This window comes from Nicotiana tabacum, chromosome 16, assembly GCF_000715075.1.
Source record: "Nicotiana tabacum cultivar K326 chromosome 16, ASM71507v2, whole genome shotgun sequence".
NCBI classification, from domain to species: Eukaryota; Viridiplantae; Streptophyta; class Magnoliopsida; order Solanales; family Solanaceae; genus Nicotiana; species Nicotiana tabacum.
Window position 1 is genome coordinate 97,498,073 of NC_134095.1, and position 23,128 is coordinate 97,521,200.

The 23,128-nt window shown below is 34.9% G+C and overlaps 1 protein-coding gene and 1 long non-coding RNA gene across 2 annotated transcripts; both read left to right on the forward strand.

Moving 5' to 3' along the window:
• The first annotated feature begins 1,211 nt into the window (after window positions 1–1,211).
• On the forward strand, window positions 1,212–12,025 carry LOC107786709 (protein S-acyltransferase 11). The gene is made up of 4 exons (XM_016608226.2): window positions 1,212–1,368; window positions 2,904–3,129; window positions 10,264–10,562; window positions 11,271–12,025. Exons 1-4 carry the CDS (start codon window positions 1,300–1,302, stop codon window positions 11,754–11,756), a joined length of 1,080 nt encoding a protein of 359 aa, XP_016463712.2. The 5' UTR covers window positions 1,212–1,299; the 3' UTR covers window positions 11,757–12,025.
• A 9,859-nt stretch (window positions 12,026–21,884) lies between these two features.
• Window positions 21,885–23,128, forward strand: LOC107786708 (uncharacterized). Its single transcript, XR_001648203.2, has 2 exons — window positions 21,885–22,463; window positions 22,719–23,128. It is a non-coding gene; the product is annotated as an uncharacterized LOC107786708 (long non-coding RNA).

The following is a 23,128-nucleotide window of genomic DNA, read 5'->3' on the forward strand; positions in this document are numbered from 1 at the left end:
AAATCTAAGGGAGAAAATGGATTTTTTGTGAGTAAATTTTGTAGAGTGATTATTTAGGTTTTGAACCCCGATTTGTAATCGAATTTGGATGAAACTTGATTATTTGGACTCGTGTTGGAATGGGTGATCAGGATTGGGTTGACTTTTTGATTTTTTGAGCTTTATTACTTAGAATCAATTTCTATAGCCGTATTTGTTATTGAATTATTTGTTTTTACTAGATTTGACCCGTTCCGAGGCCAATTCGAGAGGCAAGGGCTTTTTAGAGTATTGATTTGGCTTGTTTGAGGTAAGTATCTTACCTAAACTTGTGTGAGGGAATAACTCTTAGGCTTGTACCGTATTTTTCTAATTGTGATGTTGCGATGCGATGTATATGCGAGGTGACGAGCGTATATACGAGTGCTATATATGAAAAATGACCGGCTTAGACTCTAGGTTTCTAATATGCCTTTTGATTGTGTACTCTTTTTGATACATATATAATTCATTGTATTATTACGCGAGCTTACCCTTTTCATGCTAGAGATCATGTTTTAGGATTTTCGATTCCTAAATTGGCCAAGTTGGGCATTTATGGGATCACTGCTAATTGATTTAGTCATAGTCATGTTTTATATGTTGAACCCTTATCCACATTTATTTATTCATGTCCTTGTACACCTTGTCGACAAATTATGAGTGTATGTATTTTATAATAATTGACTTATTGTGTTGTTTTGATTATAGCACATGTGAACATGTTGAGCAGATTGTTTAGGGTTTTAGCATGAGATTTTTTGCTGTACGATTATGATTGATATTGTTATTATTGTCGGGTACTGCGCGATGAGGATGGATAATGCTATTGCGTTAGGGTTATCTTTTAAAACTGTTTTTACTCTTTGGCATATATCTAAAATTGTTTACCAGTTATTTTTCACCAATATTAAACCAACCAAAATATTCTTAGAACTTTAGCAAGTAACAGTCTTTTAAATAAAATTGTACTTCAAATTCAATATTCCAAAGCCTAAATTCAAATAAGCACACTTTCTTTCAAAAACCAAGCTCACATCAATTCGTCTAAAGCCAAAACCAAAACTTAAAAACTAGTTAGAGGTAAAAACAAACAAAAAATGAGTAAAATCCTACATATATCGCTAAATTATAATTTAATTAATTAAGCATTTACAATTAGTATGGCTAAAAATACGAGTATTTTTTACAGTAACAAAAAAATATGTATATATAATTTTGCCAGAACATAAAACGAATAGCAGAACAGCGCTGCAGGCGTTGTGACAGGTGGTTCGGAATATGGATTTTGCCGCCTCTACCACCACCTCGACGGCGGCGATTTCCCCCTCCAACGACATCGTTCCTCAGGTATTCTCCGTCAGAGCTGCTTCCCTTTTCGTTCTCTTTTTACCATTTCCTCATATGAAATTCTGCTTCTCTAGTTGACCCCTATTGAGCTCTTTGCTTCTGGAATTTCTGATTCTCTTTCTCCTCAAAAATATTCTTAATGAATGGTTAATCAGTTGATTTCTAGTGAAAGAGATAAAGGGTCTCTTTCTTTCTCGTATTTTTGAGCCGTTTAATTTTCACCAAATTTATTTGTTTTTGTCCTGCTAGTTTTGTTTTCGAATTCCTATATTTGCTTGCCTATTGTAGTGGGAACATTTTGCTGGTAAAATAATCTCTTTAAGCATTAAGGCAGATAAACTATGCTACTTCTTGAACGCTATATTATATTCTTAGCTGTCAAGCCAACTGTTTGTGCCATTTCTTCCGCCCTTACTTGGTGTGCACTGAGCATTTAGAGTTCTTCATATCTAGGTTCAAAACCTTGGTAATTCTTCCCATCTGTTTAAGTATTAGTAGGTAGAGTTATCCGGTACAGGTGCTGGTGGAAGGTGAAATTAGGCGGCTGAGACACCAAAGGTGGCTTAACAAACTCAGTGGGCTAAAGCAAAATTTTATTAAGAGGCCTTAAATTTTTTCTTAAAAAAACTTCCATATACATCTTTATTCAATTATATTTCTAACTAATCTCCAAAAGTTGTTAATAAATATTTAATCAAATTCTTTCAATATTTTTTTTCAATTGACAATATAGTTAATTATGAGATGCGGATCTAGAATTTTAATTTGATGGGTTCAACCTTCAAAATTATGGGTTCAGAATCTTATATTTATCAAGGTTTTTCTTATTTTTTTTTACATATATATATCTATGTTACATGAAAGAAGTACAAAGTTCAGTTGAACCCGTAGCTCTAAGGCTACATGCTCCACTGCTAATCAATCACAAGGCTAAATTCGTGAATAAGTTTGCTGCCTGATCTACCCGAACTTGAAGTAATATAGGATGAGAGTGGCGGATCTCCAACATATTACTGGCCTTCCTGAAAGAAGAGCAATTCTAGGTGCTATTAAGGCCTTTTTTTTAATAGCAGGTTCAGTAGTCTTTTTGATAGTGGAAAAGGTAGCTGCTTGTTTTCGTGGATGCAAAAAATCAAGAGTCTCTTGACATTTTAAAGCTGTAACAATACCGGGTAAGCAGTAAAATCGGTAGTATTTTTGAAGGAAGAAGAAGAAGAAGAAGAAGCATCTACAAAATTCCACCCAGATTCCTTAGGGATGGCCTCCTCATTCTCCAATTTTTTCTCTCAACTTGTCTCTCTTCAAATTTGGGTTATAGATATCTTTAAAAAGATCAATTCTTGGCATGTCCCCAGAGAAAATAAATAGGCAGGGTAGTTTTGTAAGTTATTCCCAAAGAATCTCGTACCGAAGTTTTAGCATCTTTCTTTTGATCTCACTAATTTCTTTTATTCTTTCCTACTTTGAAAGTTTTAGACATGCATGAACCAATACAACTGAAAAGCTTAGCTGTTTATTCATATACTACTATGTAGGGGGAGCACTATGTGAGAGCTCTTATTGAGGATCATGAGACGACATGTTGGGGCTGTGGTCTTCGTGTGCTTGTTCCGCCATATGCACCTGCTTTCAAGTGTTTCTGGTGCGGAGCAATAACTAACCAGAATGCAGTTAAAATCGAGAACAAAAACTTTAAGTGGAGACGCTTGCGAGACCGGTGTTTTGTTGGTGTGCTCGTTGTCTTTATGTTATTTGTGATATGTAAGTGATTGAGCATTTATAATACTCCCTGCTTTTGTGATCTAAATATTTTCAAAACAACTAAATTTGAGTTAGATGTGCTCATAGCATTGTCTATCTTCTATATCTTCTTTTCTCCAATATGCCTGCAACTATAGGGATGGCAATAGGGCGTGGCGAGTCAGGGCAGGGCAAGCCTTGGCTTGCTAACATTTTGACCCGCCCTACCCTGCCCCATTTAGTATTTTCTCATATTTTTGCCTCGCCCCGCCCCGCTAAGCCTTGCCCTGTTTATGTTTTTTCATCATTTTTCTTTATTTTTTCTTTTACAATATTCTAAATTAGTTTCTTTAACTTTTTCAAATTTTATTTGGACCAATTTCATTAAAAGTTGTTAAAACTGATTAAATTGTAATCATGTGACTATTTGTCAATTTTAAAAAATTATTGTCAGAAAAAAAAGATATTTATCTAGAGGGGAATGTTTAAATTTTATCTCCATGTTGTATGCTTTAATGCCTTATTGAGGATAGCAAAGATAGTTGTTAAGACTTTATATAATATTTCTCTTTCAACTTAAAAAAATAACTTAAAGCTAACGCTATGAGCAACAGTGATATTATATATGTTGAACCTCTTGAAAACTTATATTTTAATATATTTTAGGGGGAGAATCTCAATCTTCTACAAAAGATTCCTAGCAATTGCTTTCGCAAGTCGTCTGTAAACAAAACAAACAGTTAATATATTTAATGCAAATCCACAAAACACAAACAAGAATGACAATAGAAAGTAGGGAGAGACGTGATAATCATTAAATTAAAAAGTCAAATAGATTAATACTGCAACTTTTACATATTCCAAAATAAAGTTTGCGTTGCCTAACCCACTAATTTTTTAGCCGCTCCATTTAAATCTTCCCCTGCCCTGCCCCATTTAGAGATTGCCCTGCCCCGCCCTGCCCCGCCCCGCCCCAATCGCCATCCCAGCAGCCATTTATACTTTTTCATTTCCATCTGTAGAAGCTGTTGCTCCAATATGGAGTAGCTGGCATGGTTAATAATATATTAGATGTTATTGCTAAGAATTGACCTGTATCAAAGGAAATGTTGGTTTCTGCTTGAAATGGTTTGAGCATCTCATTCATGATTAGGGGTGGCAAACGGGCGTGTCAGGTTGGATATGAGCGGGTCGAAAACGGGTAATTCAAAAAACGGATAAATTATCCGACCCGGCCCATATTTAATACGGATAAAAAACGGGTTACCCGGCGAATAATATGGATATCCATATTATCCATGGCTTCTTTGAATATTATCACTTTTGGGAGAACTCCTAGTCTGCCAAACTTGAGGAACCCCCAACTTGAGGCTTTACAAATGTAAAAGTTAAACTCATTAGTTATCCATTTGGTTATCCATTTTCTAAGTGGATAATATGGTTCTTATCCATATTCGACCCGTTTTTAAAAAGTTTATCATCCAATCCATTTTTTAATGGATAATATGGGAGGATAACCGTTTTCTTTTAATCATTTTGTCACCTCTATTCATGATTCATTCTGATAAGAGGTGTGACACAATATGATTTCACACCGACACACGTGGCCTTAAACATCTCATAGAAAGTTCATTGACCTAAAGACCATATTGCTGTGTGTGATGTATGAACTGCAATACTAGTCAGCCATATAGTTCTTCATTTCCTACTTGATTATTGCAGAGTTACATATTGTTTCATGTTACAACAAGGTACTGAAGCATTTTCTTATATTATACTCAAATGATTCAGCCATATACATACGTATACATATGAAGAATGTCCTAAGGTAACTAGATCTCCTAATTCCTAGAAATCAGCTATAGTAATACAAGGAAAGATAATTATAGCCTAGTAAATAGAGATTCTGTAACACTCGTCCTCAAGCTGGAGCATAGATGTTTATCATGTCCAGCTTGTTACAAAGGTAATCAACCCGAGCTCCATTTAATGCCTTTGTGAACAAGTCAGCTAGTTGTTCTCCTATCTTCACATAGTTAGTGGAAATCAAGTTTTTCTGAATCTTCTCATGAATAAAATAACAGTCAACCCCAATTGTTTGGTCTTTCATGATAAACCGGACTTGAGGCTATATGGAGAGCAACTTCATTATCACATCAAAGTTTTGTTGGAGTAGGATGGCTCACCCCAATTTCAATTCACATGACCTCACATGTGGATTGTGCCATTGCTCTGTACTCGGATTCTGTACTAGACCGAAATACAACATTTTGTATCTTACTCCGCTATGATACCAAGTTTCTATCGACTAAGACACAGTAATTGGTAGTGGATCTTCTATCAATTTTGGATCCTACCCAATTTGCAACTACAAAACACTCAATGCCAAAATGCCCATAATTGCTATTTAAAATGCCAAGTCCAGGCGCTCCTTTTAGGTAACATAGAATCTGTTCCAGAGTTGCTCGATGTTGATTGTAGGTGCAGACATAAATTGGCTAATGATACTTATAGCAAAAGCAATATCTGGACGAGTCACAATGAGATAGTTTAATTTCCCAACTAGCCTCCTGTACCTCTTTGGATTATCAAAGGGGTCCCCTTATCATTCATTAGATGCACATTAGGAACCATTGGGGTACTACAAGGCTAGGCTGTCAACTTTTTAGTTTCTGCAGGTAGCTCAAGGATATACTTTCTCTGAGACAGAAAAATTCCTTTCTTGCTTATGGAAACTTCTACTCTGAAGAAGTATTTCAGATGGCCCAAGTCTTTCGTGTGAAACTTAGTATGCAAGAAAGACTCGAGAGAAGAGATGTCGCCACAGTCACTTCTTGTAATGAAAATGTCATCGACATATATAACAAGGAGGATAAGGCCGGCTACTGATTGCCTATAGAAGACCGAGTGATCACAATCTATGTTGCGCGGACTCTCCAAAATGTTGCTGCACCTGTGTCGGATTCTCCAAAAATGCACTACTTTTGAAGGATCCGACACGCACCCGGTTGATATTTTCTGAGAGTCCGAGCAACATAGATCACAATTGCTCTTTTTCAGCCCGAATTCCTGAACTACCTCACTAAACTTGCCAAATCAAGCACGAGAACTTTGCTTCAATCTATACAATGATTTCTTTAGATGACAAACTTTCCCGTGTTCCCCCTGAGCAACAAAATCAGATGGTTGCTCTATATACACCTCCTCGTGGAGATCACCATGAAGGAATGCATTTTTGATATCCAACTGGTGTAAAGACCAATGTTGAGAAGCGGCCAGAGAAATAAACAAGCGGATAAAGGCGAGCTTGGCTATTGGGAGAAGGTATCGGATAATCCACCCCATAAGTCCGCCTTAAATCTTGCAATAGAGCCATCAGGATTAACTTTAACTGCAAAGACCTACTTGCATTCTATTGCTTTCTTTCCTTTAGGTAAATCCACTAGATCCCAAGTGTGATGTTTATCTCCTCAAGCATTGCATCATGCCATTCAGGATAATCCAAGGCTTCTTTTACTGTTTTGGGTATAGAAATAGAATCCAGAGAGATAACCAAAGATCTAGATGCAGGAGAGAGGTAGTCATAAGAAACAACATTAGCAATGGAGTATATGGATTTGCATTGACGAATACCTTTTCGAAAAGCAATAGGATGTCCAAAATGTGCTTCAAATGGAGACACATACTGGAGTAGGCAAGAAATCGAAGGTCGTATTCTCCACCAGTAATTTGCTTCGTCTTAAGATCTTGAAACTAACAATGATCGGGAAAGAACGAGATATAACAATTAAGGTCTCTAGTAAGTTTACTAACATAAATCTAATTAAAGGCCAACTTTGTTAGACTTACAACAGATACTAGAGTAGTAGATGAGGTTGGTTTAACAACTCATCCCACAACATTACAGTTGGCCCATCAGCTACTGTCACCAGGAGAAGGTGCTTTGTGTGGTTGAAAATTAAAAAAGATATTAGGATTATCTGTTATGTGATTTTTGATACCAGAGTCAATCTACCCATTTGTTTGAAGAGGAGATAAGACAAGCTTTACTTCACTCAACAAGGGTAGGAACTGGAGTAGATTAGCTCAAGTGATTCTCGATACTGACAGAACTTTGCAAATTCATCCACTGAAACCAGAGCTGCTTTAGCACTACCCATCGTTTGTTTCCTTTCCAAATAATTACTCACACTACCAAAATAAATTGGAGGATCCACCAAAATTTCCCACAAATAGGAAAGCGCAAACAAGGAGTTTCGACCAAGTCTTATTCCACACAGATAAAATCACAAAGCAGAACTAGAAGAAACCTGGTAGTTGAGTGACATTATGCCGGGATTAAGGTACAGAAAAAGCACGTATAATACTGAAACCCAGCAATCGGACAACTCTCTATGCATAGGCAACCCACTATATCATTAACAAAATTAAAAAAAGAGCAGCCCGATGCACCAAGCTCCCACTATGTGCGGGGTCCGGGGAAGGGCCGAACCACAAGGGTCTATTGTACGCAGCCTTCCAAAATATAAAATCGATCCAATAGTAGGAATAGATCAGCAAGACCAAATGAGTTTCAACAAATATAATGAGATTACTTCAAATTTTCCCAAGATAAGCCTCAAATCGACCCAGAGAACTCGAAGTTGCAGTCACCGGCAATCTCCCAACAGAATATAGAATCAGATAAACCAAGTAGCAACAAAATCGAGTCCGAACCTGACAAATAAAGACCGGTAGACCTGGTCCAAGGTAGTTCTTCTCCAAAAAAGGTCTGTTGATCAGCGAACCACCATTACTAGGCCGGAATCTGCAAGACAACGGCGGACCAACAATGTAGACTAAGATTTGACCGTCCATGGGCCTCCACGCTCCATCGAAATTTGGCTGCATCAGATGGATTTTACAGGCACATGGGTAAAATATCTGCGGAGTCTACTTCTGTTTAAGTTGCCTTTGGCACATTTTGTTAGGTCCCAATGAAAGAGCCAATCTGTTCTGGTAATGTCCTTTGGACTAACAAATCCATTGGGATTGGTTATTTCTCTGTGTAACAGAAAAAAGCGGGCAGGCTGCCAGACCGTGCGTGAATTCAGGCCGGACCAAACTCTTCTTTGTTTTAGTTGCCCCCAGGCACGCAGGTCGAGCACACGACGGAGAAATGAGATCTAGAACAAAAATCATAATGCAGGAAGTGAGAGCCAGCTCGACCATAGGAAGAGAAAGTGGCCATTAAGTGTTGATGGAAGGTAGCAGGAATTCCCTGGAATTAGTCGAGGTGCGAGAAAGCTGGCCCGGACACCACGGTTATCAAAAAAAGGAGGAAGGGAGGGGACAATGTGTCTGCTTATCATTGAAAATTGGAGCCAAACTTTCCCCTCTTTGCTCCCGTCAATCTCATTCTTCAGTTCTTGGCCTTTGTACGACATGCTTTCAAGATAAAGCTATAGATATGCAAAGGATGAAATATAAAATTTTCTTCTTGGCGTTTTGGAAAAAAAAATGGAAGTCTTTTATGATATTAATAGAATTGTGGGCTTTGTCAGTTCCTTATATAACTAAAAGGGGGGATTTTGCAACATATTTCTACATTTTTGGCACTTTCTTCTTTGCTGATTAGTTTTGTTTCTCAATAAAATCTTACCTATTAATCAAAATAAGATTATTCAGTAGCTTCTTAAGCTTTCATAGTTCAAACACGTGCAGCCTCTTGTACACTCAGCTTTGCATACTCATCTAGCAACGTTTTAGGCTTATATAGACATGCCCCTTATGCGGTTCTTGCAGTCCAGAGGTTGTTGAGACTTCTCATTAAACAGTGACCAAATATAATTCTTTCCTTTTTTTTAGGATCAGTTACTGACTTTATGGAGTTGCTAATTCAAAAGTTTGTCTGGGGAATGTAGCTCCTTAGACACATTGAAATCAAGGTGTCCCCATGTTGGGCATTGTCAAGTATGTATCGGCTATGTGTATATGATCAAATTTGGAACAAAGCTTGAACCACTTCACATAAGACCACAAGATAGCACCACGAATGTTATACGATTATGCGATCTATATAGTTTATTCACAATCTAAAAGAACATTACCTAAAATGAATTAGTGATTCATGATGATTACACCTGGTGAGATATTTTATTGAAAATCTAAATTGCTAAATGATGTAGGAATTGGAAGGTTTGAAGCCCCCTTGGAGTACATATTTATTTGAGAATGAATATATGCGTTTTGACGTTTAAGTATGTTTACTGAAGCCTAAGCAATCATTTACTGTCTGTATTATGACAACAGGTCGGATTCTAAGTCAAATGCATATTAAGTGGCAGCACTTTATTTAAAAATGATAGCTGTAGAGGCTAGGTTGGGTGCTCAAGTGTTATGCATATTTATACATAGATTTGTGAAATTGTTTGTCTGACAGTCAAACTTGCAATTTTATATTCAAGTTAGTGTAACTGTTTTGTTTGACATGCATTTATATTTGCAAGAAACACATAAGATGTTTGGCAACAACTTAGAAAAGGAACTACCACAGATCAAATATTAGGGCAGTTTGGGATTGGAAGAACATGTATAAACTGAAGAAGGAGAAGAATGTTATTGAACCCTTATCCTGGCTCTGAAGCTTGGTGCGTATGGCTATTATTATTATTATTATTGTGAGGATGGTGTCTGGCATTTTTTTTTGGTGAGAATGATGGTGTTTTTGCCTTTTTGGCAGTTGTATGTGCATTTGTACAAAGAACTATTTCAACGTTCTAACCTTTTCAAGTTCCAAGAAGCCATATTCCTATTTTTTTATGTACTTCTGTTGCGTTTATGTACCTTTGTATTGTTTTTTTTGTATCATGTCTATCCCTTAGAATCGGTCTACTCTTTGTACCAATCAGCTCTTTTCCTCTACTTTTTTCTTAGTCTGGTCATTGAATGCATCTAAATCTTGTTTCTTGCAACATTATATGGAATTATTCTCCTAATTAGAGATTTCGATATCTCTGATCGGTTTCTGTTTGTGTATATCTTCTTGTACCACGTTGCATTTAAATATATTAATACTTCATTGCAGCTTTAATCTCAATTTTGGTGCTGGATCTAATACTTATAAGTTTATTTAGCTTTCTGTTTTGATTCTTTTTTTTTTTTTTGGTAGTGCAGGTGGTGGTGTTTGGGCAATTTATCCTATAGTATTTTCTATCAGTTACTTCTGCAGTAGTGTTCACTCTTTAATTGCTGTAGCATTGTCCATATCTACCTTGTCCGCATTTAGCCTTGCTGCATTTCGATCTGCTGGTGCTCCACCAGACATACTCTGGGGTAGCTATCCTGCTGTTAAAAAAGGTGGGCTTGAGAATTATACTTTTTGTCAATATTGTTCAAAGCCAAAGATGCCTAGGGCACACCATTGCCGTTCTTGTGGAATGTGTATACTGGATATGGATCATCATTGCCCAATTGTAAGTTCTCATTATTCTTTTGCATTTTCAAGAAGATGTTTGTCTTTTAGAATGTTACACATTTGAATTTATCTGCTTCCAGTACGAAATTTGTGAAATTTTAGAAACTAGGAGAAAATGACAATCATAACTTGCAGGTAGATTGCTCTGAGAGTTTCCCTAAAAATGCATCATATCATTAAGTAGTAGTTTCTTCATTTTTTAAGGAATTCTGATGTGAGAAATCTTTAATCGCCGTGATGGACTTTTGTAAGACTGATTATAATATATTAGACGCTTGCAAACAAAATGCAATATCTTAGACCTCACTAGCAAATCGTTTCTTTTAACTTAATTTTATGAAGATCGACTTTTCACTTAAATCTATCCCCCGACTTCCCCACTCCCACCACCACACCCCACAAAAGGAAAAACTAATTGAGAGGCAAATGTCAACTTTCCATAGATTAAACTTGGCGGTCATTGGCTGCATTTTGTTGAAATATTGCCTCCATGTCTGGGAGCTCCTTCTTCATACCATCACATTCTGTTTATCGGAAGATTTTTGCTACTAAGTATTCACTTCTGTCTTTTAGACTAGTCAACTATGAGAAACTTGAATGTTTTTTTGCAGTGATCTTTTATGCTTAATCAACTGAAAATAATTATATAGAAAAAAAGAAACTCAAATTATATAGAGTAATGAATGTTCTTCTTTTGTTGCACCAGATTGGCAATTGTGTTGGTGCATCTAACCACAGGAGCTTCATCATTTTCCTTATTTCAGCAATCATTAGCACAATATATGTGTCCATCATGTCTGCCTATGCAGCTTTTCATTTTTGGGCGCCGCTAAGCCACAAGCCAATTCACCTTTTGAACGAAGCTGTTGGTCAAAAGTTGTTTTTGAGAACCTTGAAAAATGTCATATTTGCATTTCTGGAGTCTACATTGTTCGTACCCGCGAGAGGGCTTGTTCTTGTGTACCTTTTTATTGCTAGTGTTTCTATCCTGATAGGTTTAACTGTGCTGCTGTGGCAGCAACTCTGCTTCATATATGAGGGTAAGACATACTTGAGTCATATAAGTTCATCAGAGGGCGATGAAACTGCAGAAAAGGATTGCCAAAATCTTATCCAGTTCTTTGGCTGTTCTCCTACGACGACAAGATTTTTGCCTATCTACTTCAGTTCTAGGAAGAAGCATAAGAAGTGAAGCTTGGGGAGGTGAACCGATTTCTCCTTTGAATGTTTCTCATCAATTGATTCTTTCTTTGGATTGGATCATTCAGATAGATGCAAATAATGTCATGCAAAATAGATATAGAATAGAACATCTCTTTGTTCAGTTTCTCAGGTAGCCATTTTACCTACATTTCTCATATATCTTTTTCTTGTAAGTTTACAATTTGGCTAATGACCAGATGACCTGATAGCTGAAACAGTTGAAAATTTAGCGGTGTACACTTTGGCCGCTCAGAACTACTTCGTGCGCCTAACACTCGTAACCTCTGCTTTCGGGAAAGGGAAAAGGGTCAAATATACTCCTCTACTTTCAGATATTGTCTAAATTTAGTCTCCGTTACAATATCGGGCCAAATTTACCCCTACCATTATACTATCAGGCTAAATTTACCCTTACAGTCGGCAAACTTTGAAAAATTATCCCTCAGTCTGTCAAGTGACCCAGAATCTCCCAAATCATTTTAATTTACTGATTCTTCTTCTTGGTCCACTATTTTTGAAATAATTGGCATTTACCTGCTTTCTGAATTAGAGAAAACAAATATTAAACAATACAACTGTCAATAAACAAAATATAATAAATTGAAAAATGTAAATTAGGTAGCTTGTCTGAATCCTAAAAGTATTTACAACATCCCAATTTTAATGAATTCATTGCACCAAATGTATGGAGACTTTGCAAGTATTAGTGATTGGAGTTGAAGTTCCTCGAAGACTTTACATTGTCGAATTCAACTTTGCTTTAATCAAATGCCTACACATTGTGCACTCTTAAGTTAGTCGATTGAACTCTATACTAATCCGACAATGACAAAATATATTTGAATATACATGTACGTATACGATTATCAACTACATATAATACGTAATAAATAGACCCACTGAATTATACGGTGTGTATATGATTGAAAAATAAATAAAATTTTAAACCAATTCCAAACTCATTATTACAAGAGAAGTGGGTGCGTTGGTAATTAAAATATTTATGAATAATTTGTATAGTCTAGTAACTTTAGCATACACATCAATAGTAATTTTTTAAAATAGTGGAGTAAGAAGAACAACAAGTAATTTAAATAAAAGAAATTTGGGAGATTTTGGATTACTTAAGAGATCAATGGGTAATTTATAAATGTTTGCTGATGAGAAGGGTAAATTTGGCGAGATAGTATAGCGGTAGGGATAATTTGACCGAATAATATAACTAAGGTTAAGTGTAGACAATATTCCAAAGTAGAGAAGTATATTTGGCCCTTTTTCCGACAAGGAAATGTCAAAATTCTTATGATTGTTTTGTAAAAAACTAATTCATGAAAAAATATCTTTCGAGAAAGAGAGAATTGCATAAACCTACATTGAGGTCTGCACTGCACTTGTCTCACACACCTGGGGCATTTGTATCTATACCCACTTTTTGTGTCACGTTTTAACTTGTGCTTGTTTTGTAAAAAAATTGCAAGCGTATCCGCTTTTTCGCATAACTTCAGCATACGGGGCTAAAGTAGCAAAGGCAATCACGCAAAACTTCAGCATTCTAGTAGCTGGGCCTTAAGTTTAGCTCTAGAGCTGAAGTTAAGTTTTTGTTTTTGTAACTGGCGAACTTCAGCTCTAGAGCTGAAGTTTTTGTTTTGTAACTGGCGAACTTCAGCTCTAGAGCTGAAGTTTTTGTTTTTGTAACTGGCGAAGTTTTTGTTTTTGTAACTGGCGAAGTTTTTGTTTTGTAACTGACGAACTTCAGCTCTAGAGCTGAAGTTTTTGTTTGTAACTGGCGAACTTCAGCTCTAGAGCTGTAACTGGCGAACTTCAGCTCTAGAGCTGAAGTTTTTGTTTTGTAACTGGCGAACTTCAGCTCTAGAGCTGAAGCACCACAATTAGCAGTGATTTTTTAAGAAAAATAGTGTATATCTTCTCGGCTCAAACACGAATAAACATACAAAAACTCCAAAATTTTACAGCTCATCCTATTGGTAACTTAAACTTTCTCCTAAGACTAATTTGCTGTAAATTTGGAGCAGAAGTACAACTGCCGAACTGTTCAATTAAAAAAAATTGACCTTATAACTAAAGCAGCGTTGCTTCTGGAGATAAATACCAGTTTGTTTTGTAACTTGAAGAAGAAAACGAAGGAGGAGAAGGAGGAGGAGAAAGGGGGCTGAAGTTATTTAAAAAGTGGGTACAAATTAAAAGTTTTAAAAAAAATAGGTATAGGTTAAATGTGGCGACTAAATAAGGCGCCCCGTGCAATTTCTACCACACACCTTCGTTGTGGTTTGAAATGCCACATAAACCAGCTTTCTTCATTTTTTAAGTAAATAAACTAAATTAGACTATACAAAGAAGTGAGTTTGTCTGTTATCTTTTAACTTTATTCTTTTGCGTAGCAGAGAATATATCATCATGTTTTAGCCCTTAGGGTTTTGGTCTAACGGTAAGAATACAACACAGAGATGTGCGGCTTAGGCGCATGTCATGGTTTTGAATTCTACTGCAAAGAAAAATTTGATATTTAAGTGGAGAAATAATGTAAAAAGGTATATTTATTATCCACTAAATTTTGAACTGGCGACACTGGACCTTGGGTGATTTCTCAATTATAGAAAAAGAAAGATATTGCCATATTTTATTGGGTGATGAATCCTCTCAAATATTTGTTGGTTAATTAAGAAGATAAATAAAAGTAAAACTAAAAAGTATTGCAAATTAAAATAAGAAAGAAATGTTTAAAGGAGCATATTGTTTTTTCTCTTTTATTCTGTAATTTTCTTATTTTAATTTTTCTCTAGATCTAAGTAAAAGCTAGAAAATTAGATTAAAAAAATGGGGTTTTGACACAGTTACCCACAAAAATAAAACTATTTATGCATGTCTACCCATTTATTTTTCTACCCATAGACTAATTACATTTCCTACTCATGATAGGTTTTATGGGGAATTTTTTCTTTATTCTCCAATTCTTTTTTTTATTTCTATGCTTCTTTTTTTTTCTTTTTTCTTTTTTTTCTTTTCTCCTTTTCTTTATTCTCGTTTTCTTCTTATTTTTTTCTTTTTTCCTATTCTAATTTCATTTAACTTTTTTTTTATATTCTTTTTCTCTTCATAATCTAATTTTATTTACTATTTTCACTATTTTTAATTATTTTTTTATATTATTACTAAAGAAAAATTAAATTGTGTACCAATTAAATGTAGCTAATACAACCAAAAAAATATTAACTAACATATGATACCAGTATAGTATATAGTTATACCAATAGGGTATAGAATTGTACGCAAAGAGTTAAAAAAAGTTTAATTCAATTATTAAACTGAAATAATATCAGTTGTCAATAAAAATTTCAGAAAATTCTAAAAGGATCTAATTGTAAGAGTATACCGTTACATTATATAGCATACTATAATATTTATTTATTTTTTGCATTTTTAAATTGCCTCTCACGCTGGGTAAAAGCTTAAATAAATTAAAAGAAAAAATGCAAGTGGATTTACGGGTAATAAGTATACTATTATAGTAGATTGTATACTATTACAGCATATTGTTACAGTATATTGCATATTATTACAGTATATTATAACAATATATTGTATACTACAATAGTATACTATTGCAGTATAACTATATACTCCTATAGTATATTGTATACTGTAGCGGTATACTGTTAGGTAACTGTATTTGCAGTATAGCTATATACTCCTACAACATATTGTATACCGTAGCGGTATACTATAGCTGTGTTCTTCTTCGATTTTCAACTGAAAATTTCAATCTCAATCACCTCAAATCAACTCCAAATGCTACCAAATTTCAGTATGAACCTCCAGAAGGTACTATAAGCAATATTTAACAGCACCCACTTTGAATCAAACAAGAAATCTTCAAAAATAAAATTGAGCTTCAAGCCCAACAATGGTGGATATTCAAATACACACAAATATTTAGATCTGGGAAGCTTACTCGAAGATACTATAAGCAATATTTTATAGCATCACATTGAATCAAACAATAAATCTTCAAAATAAACTATTTTCTTCCTTAAAACTTTACTGTAACATATAAATTGAAAGTAAATACTAAAAAGAGATAGAGACAGAGGGGGGTTGAGAGTGGGCGAGAAGTTGAACTAATGTTTTCGGAATAGGGTTTTGACACAGTTGGAGAGTTGAGCAAGGTATTGGAGGAAGGTAAAATGAGGAAGAAGAAGAAGAGGAACATAATAAAGCGGGTAAATAGTTTGGAGGGAGAAATTCAAAAATAGCTTGATTTACAACTGGTCATTCAAAAATAGCCCAGTTCCAAAAGTAATAGAAATTTAGCCACTTTTCATGTAAAGATAAATCAGAGCGAAAACACTATTCAAAATCCGGAAAATACGCCAGTATGTTATACTGGAGTTCCAGCATAAGTATGCTTGAACTCCAACATATTATATTGGAGTTCCAGGATAAGTATGCTGGAACTCTAGCATAATATGATGCAGCAAAATAGTGGCTATTTTTCATTGATTTTGTAAACGCTGGCTATTTTTGAATGACCAATCCGAAAACTAGCTATACCGTGTTATTTTTACTAGTTTGGGGCACATAGGTAGAAGTAATAAATAGTTTGGGCATGAGCATTAAAGGGTAAATAGTTTGAAATTAATAGGTATAAAGTAAGATTTTCTCTTAAAAAAAGAAAAGAAAATACAAGGTCCAAAAAAAGATGACATGTGTGAGGTCCGATACCCTTTCCAGACTGATACAGTAATGAAGCCTGTCAAACAACTACATTTATAATTCAAGACTTACATCAAGAAATCATCCTGAATCTAAAAAGTTAAGCTTGAGAATGTAAAATTAAAAAAAGCAGCCCGGTTCACATAGTATTCCGCATTTATACAGGGTCCGGGAAAGAGCCGCATCCCAAAAGGTGTGATATAGGTAGCCGACCATGATATTTGCTAATTTTACGGCTTGAACCCATTACTTATAGATCACACGAAGACAACTTGATTGTTTATTGCAATGCTCCCTTCACAATGTAAAATAAAAGAGAAGATTAAATATTATAATATTAAATGTCAACTTTGGAAGATTGTTAGAGTTTGACGAAGTAACTTTGTGAAAATGGTGAAGACTTACAGAAACCAAATTAAGTTTTTGAGAACTGCATGTAATTAATTTTTCCAACACCAAACTTATAAAGTCCTTATAATCTACGTATTATAATTCAATTAAAACTCAACATTTAAATGGACATAATTCTTAAAACTTAGATAAATAGAAGCTCAAAAGATTTAAACGCATGAACCGTACACGAAGATTTTCACTGTCCGTTCAATTATCATCATCAAGTACTTTAGTATTTAAACTACGGATTCTTTTTCGCGCTTCGCACAATTATAAAGGATTTAAATAATATTGTTCTAATATCCGAATAATAAAAATATATATTAGTGGTCATATTTAAATATATTAGATTTTTAAGTTTTCATTATTGAAGTTGTATTATCTTCTAAAGATAGTTCATCCTTTTGGATAACCTATATAGGTGAAATTATACCTTTCTCTCGCCTTTTACCTTTTCCCTTTTTCTTTTATCTTTTTTTCTTACTTCCCAACCCATTCAACTTTCCAAAAAGAAAAAAATTAAATGATAAAAGTTGAACTCAAATATAATTCTCAAGAAGTAGTCAAGCCTTCTCAAAAATTAAATGGTAAAAGTTGATATTGCCAAGGCTTAGACGTATTCCCATGAGACCATAAAAGAATATATTATTGGCTCGCTCACAATATTTGTTATATTGCTCAAGTATTATTCTTTTATCTTCAAAAAACGCACAATGTTAAACTATAATAAAGAATTCAAATATCAAGAAAAATAAAGAAAATCACTTTTCTTTGTTTTGATTTTGTTCGAAAGGTCCCTCTTATTCAATTCATTTGAGAAAAAGAAGGAAAAACTTCACATTTAGTTTAACTGCTAAGTATGAACATAAGAATTGAAAGATATTTAGGATAAAGTTTTCATATTACTTTATAGGAAAGAAATTAAACTTGAGTCCAAAATTTGCAAAAGTCTATTAACTACGAAATCAATTGGCATGTTATCACTAATTTTATTACTTTTCTTTCTCTCCTTCTTCCGTGTTTTCTCTATGTTTTCCTTTTTCTTTTTCCCCTTATTTTCTTTTCCTTTCTTTTTTTTGTTTTTGTCTAAATTGGCGTTCCCTCCTTCATGGTACAATATGCTTCTTTTCTATTAGTATTTCTTTTCCTTTTCAATTTTTTTTCTTTCTCTCTTCCCCCATCAAGACCATTCAATCGATCAAACAACTATTTATATTTTTTTCCTAATTCTCTGTATGAAAGTTATCTTCTTTTCTCTATTTATCTAAATCTTCTTACCATTGTGAAATTTTATCACCCTTTTTATATAAATTCAATGAAGAGATCGCAGTGTTTTAAAAAAAAAATTCACTGCAGTAACAACATATATGCATAAAAAAAATTTAAAAAATTACCAATGCTTCAATAAGAAAGTCTAAAGGAAAAAGCAAATACATGTAATAGATGAATAAAATCTTGAATCTCAAATTTTTCAAAACCTGCTCTAAATTCCTGGCCTCTCCTCCCTTTTTTTGTATGGAAGATTGAACTCTAACATTACACCGTAACATTGGTTTCTTTTCCAAATCCAAGTCTGGGTTCAGATAAACATTTCTTTGTTGGGTGTATATATCGTCTGTGTATTAATTAAGCTTTATGAAGAGTAAAATGAGTGAAAGATTGATGGAGAAGTGGAAGAGTGTTGCAGTGGTTTACCACTTTATACGCTACAATTATATTCACTTTTGTAACTTTCTATCTGTTGGCATCCTTCCAATTGCAATGGTAATTTTTATTAATTATTGTGGCAACCGTTCCACAATTTTTGGAAGACCATGGCTTTTGAAAACATAAATAGCAATTAAATGAAAGTTTTGTTGTGATGACCCAAAAGGGCTTAAAATTGAATTCTGCATTCCGAGGCCTTAAAAATCTCTTTTAACATCACCTCGATTTGCGTGCGTAGTCCGGACGTGAAGCCGGAAAGCCTATATGTAAAAATCTGTGAAAAATGATAAATTTTGACTTAAAATATATTTTAGTTGACTACGGTCAACATTTTGGGTAGACGGACTCGGACCAATGATTTGACGGTCCTGGATGGTCCGTGAAAAAATATGGGACTTGGGCGTATGCCCGAAATCGAATTTCGAGGTCCCAAGCCCGAGAAATGAATTTTTAAAGAAAAATATTTTCTGGAAATTTCTATGAGTTTTGGAAATGAAATGCATTTAGAATTTGATGGTATCGGGCCCGTATTCTGGTTTCGGAGTCCGGTACAGGTCTTATATGTGAAATAAGATAAGTTTGTGAAAATTTGGTAAGAAACGGATGTCATTTGACGTGATTCGGACCTTAAATGCAAATTTTGATGTTTTAAGAAGTTTTGAGAAATTTTATTGATTTTGAGGTTTAAGTCGTTGTTTAAGAGGTTATTTTGGCGATTTGATCGTACGGATAAGTTCATATGATGTTTTGAGTTAATACGTATGTTTGGTTTGGAGCCCCGAGGGCTCGGATGAGTTTCGGAAGGTTTTTGAACCCATAAAAATTGCAGGTTCTTCAGTTTCTGGTGTGCTGGTATTTTCTTCTTCGCGTTCGCGGGAGGACCCTCGCGAACGCGATGAGTTATTTATGCTGAAGGAAATTTCCTTCTACGCGAACGCGAGACCCAGGTCGCGAACGCGAAGCTTTGGGAGGTTTCTCTTCGCGAACGCGAAGGCTTATGAGCCTGGGCAGGGGGAGGGGTATTATACCTATGCGAACGCGACCACCTGGACGCGAACGCGAAGGCTCGAGGAGTTAGTGCTCCGCGAATGCGAGCCCATTTGTGCGAACACTAAGGTCTCTCAGGCCTAGCTTATCACGAACGCGATGAGCCTATCGCGAACGCATAGACCAAATTCGCCCTTTTATTTTTAAGTTCAAAAATAGAATGCATTACGGGAATTTCACCATTTTTCATAAACTTCATCTTCTCCACACCTCTTGGGCGATTTTTGAAGAGGAAATTTACCATAGCTTCATAGATATGTAATCCTAAGCTTGTTTTCTTTCATTTTTATCAATACCCACTAGATTTCTAGGCCTAAAACATGAGATTAAGGGTAGAAAATTAGGGATTCAGGTAGAGTTAGGGCTTTTTGATTATTTGAAAATTTGACCTCATTTTGTGGTCGGATTTCAAAACAAATTATATATTCGGGCTCATGGGTGAATGGATGATCGGGTTTTGGTCCGAACCGACTAAGTAGGCCCGGGGTTGATTTTTAACTTTCTGGGAAGAATGATTAGAAAGCTATAATTAAGCATTGGAATTGGATTGTTTAGTGTTTATTGATGTTATTAAATTGATTATGTCTAGATACAATTGATTTGGAGCCGAATTCAAAAGAAAAAGCGGTGTTTGAGGCTTGAGTTGGCCGTGGAAGTTCGAGATAAGTGTTTGGTCTAACCTTAGCTTGAGGGATTAGTAGAGTTGTTCACTGTTTGACAGAAAACCGATCCAAACCGAAAACCTAACCAAACCTATTAAGTAAACCAATATTTTTCTTGATTTGGATTGGTTTTGGTTTAAAAATATAATAATTATTGATATATAATATAATATCTTTTGGTAAATAATTTTAAATACTTTATGCATTTTAATTATTATTTTGAATTTTGATTTATCCTATTTATATCTTAAAACATTGCCTAAGCCCAAAAGAATAGGAATCGGCCAATTTTCTTTTCCTTAAGAGAATCTAATTCTCTAACCTACACAGATACTTTTCCTAATAAAAGAGTTAGAAAAAAAACCTATGACAAGAGTAAAGAAAGCAAACTCAAATTGCAAGACTATAGTAGCTAAAGCTTGAGAAAGTAAACTTTTAGTTTGTTTTTTGTTCATTTTTTCGTATAAACAGGTAAATAAACTTTCAGTTCCGAAATAAATATATAAAAAAACATAAATTTAGCAAATTATTTTCAGATTGTTGTCTAGTGTTGTTTTATTATTATCGACTTATCATTAACTTAATAGGAACCGAAAAACCTAACCAAACCAACAACAACCAAACCGATGGTTTGTTTGTAATTTGGTTTGGTTTTAAAATTTTAAAAACCGATTAAATTGGTTTTGTTTTGGTTTTAATCAAAAACCGGCCAAACCGAAGCGTGAACACCCCTAGGGATTAGGAGTTGTTTCTATTTGTTACGTGTTAATTGTGGAGTACGATGTATAGGCATGGTGACGAATATCTATACGTCGGTGTCAAGCATGCCCGTGAGTCTTGTGTTATAAATGGTTATGACTCTATTGTGGTTTATTGTGCCTCCCATGTTATTTTGATATTATAGTTCCCTTGCCGAGATGTTGTTGAGATATTATCGTTCCCTTGCCGGGATATTGTTGAGATATTATTGTTCCCTTGCCGGGATGTTTGTTTGATATTATTGTTCCTTTGCCGGGACTTCTCGTGATTATTGTAGACATGTAATTTTTGACCCTCCCCGAAATTTTATACCTTTTAGTGTTTAGATGTTGGTTTTAGGCCTAATAACGCCATTTTAAACTTTTTTTCATTTTGCTTTATTCAATTTAAGAAAATTTAAAAAAAAAACACAAAAAAGAGTCATGCTTTTAGATACTAGTTTTATTTAATTTTTTTGGTTACAAAATATAGAAAAAGCCTCCCAAACTATACATATTTATTTTAATCTAGTTTAACTTCAAGTAGGAGGCTCTATCGAGTAAATATCGGGTAATTAGTGTTTTGTCCTACAATTTTTGATTTAGGTATAGTATCTAATTTTCCTATTTATTACTTTAAAAAGAAATTTATACAAATAAAAACAAAAAAATAAAAAAAAACAAAAAGAAGAAAAGAACGAGACTCAATTATAGTTGGCCATGTGCAGAAACTTGGTTTTTGGGTTGATTTTTATTTTTCTTTCTTGCTTCTTATCCAAAACCATGTACATATGCACATATATTTATCCATAGAAAGAGGATAACAGAAAGATTCTAACAGAAAATAATTCTCTCACTCACATGCTCACGTTTTGGCACTATTCTCACGGACCTCTCCTCCCATACCAACACACTCTATAAAAACAGAATAAAAAGGGAGAGAAGTGGACGGAAAACAAAAACTGAGGGAGGGGAATAACGAAAGGAAAAAAAGAACGAAAAAAGAAGGCAGCAGCCGAAAATAGCTGCGCAAGGAACAATACCCACCCCCTCGTCATCGTCTTGTTCAACCCCTCCCCATTGTTCTGTTTTCTGCTTCTACCAAAAACGATTCCCCCCACCATGGACTGATCTTCCTTAGTCGTTGAACACCCAAAGAACGACCTCCTCATCTAACCATCTTCTTCCATCAACAAAGACCAAAGACCAGCAGCTACACCATAAAAAGCCAACGCCCAACACCACCCTTGAAGACGCCAAAACACAGACAAAAAAAGAAAGAAAGGAAGCAGCATCAGCCAAACAACGACCATTCTGTTTCGGACTTTCAATTTGGAATCCGATGGGGTTCGATTAATGTCGAGGTGCTGTTCGAGGTTCATTCGACATCCGCGTTTCATTGGCAAAGCTCTGTTTGAGGTCTGTTTTCTAAAACATTGCTCTTAATTTACATGTAATGTTCGTCCTTGTGTATTTTGACATCAAATGAAGTTCTGGTTGTTTTTTTACACAATGGTATGCGTATGACTTTTTAGTCTACGATTTTCCTTTTATGATCAATGTGTATGTTTACTCATGAGTTTGTTTGCCTTTTGTGTCGATTTTGATCCGCATTTTTCTGCCTATTCTTGTCTTGAGTCACATCACAATGCATTCTCATTTTTAACTTCACAGATGTTATGGAAAATGTGATGAATTTGGGGATCAACTTATTAATGTGATGTGGAAGGTACTCCTCGTCTTCTGCTTGAAATTTAGTGAACACCATGTGTGCTCATATTTAACTTCATGCACGTCAGGGAGAATTTGATGAACTTGTTTACCAAGGAAAGTTGGTTTTCTGTTTGGAAAAGAATGAAGCTCAAGATTTGGCATAATAAGTGTTTGGTAGGACTTGTGCTCAAGAAGAGAAATTCAACGTATCTATATCGCCTAATTCTGTGCCTAATGATTGGGGAATGTTGTCTATGTAAACTATGTATAGTTCTCATGGTTGGGATTCTTATTCTTGGGGTTTCTTGGCTGAGGCTAATGAAATTGATACTGTGATTCTAAAAAAAATGAAGTTATGTGCTGGTTGGGAA

Bases quoted from the DNA above. Each gene is read 5' to 3' on its own strand.
- LOC107786709 (XM_016608226.2), top strand. From the start codon at position 1,300: ATGGATTTTGCCGCCTCTACCACCACCTCGACGGCGGCGATTTCCCCC. The intron at 1,369-2,903 runs GTATTCTCCGTC...ACTACTATGTAG, and splicing joins CCAACGACATCGTTCCTCAG to GGGGAGCACTATGTGAGAGC. The intron at 3,130-10,263 runs GTAAGTGATTGA...TTGGTAGTGCAG, and splicing joins CTTTATGTTATTTGTGATAT to GTGGTGGTGTTTGGGCAATT.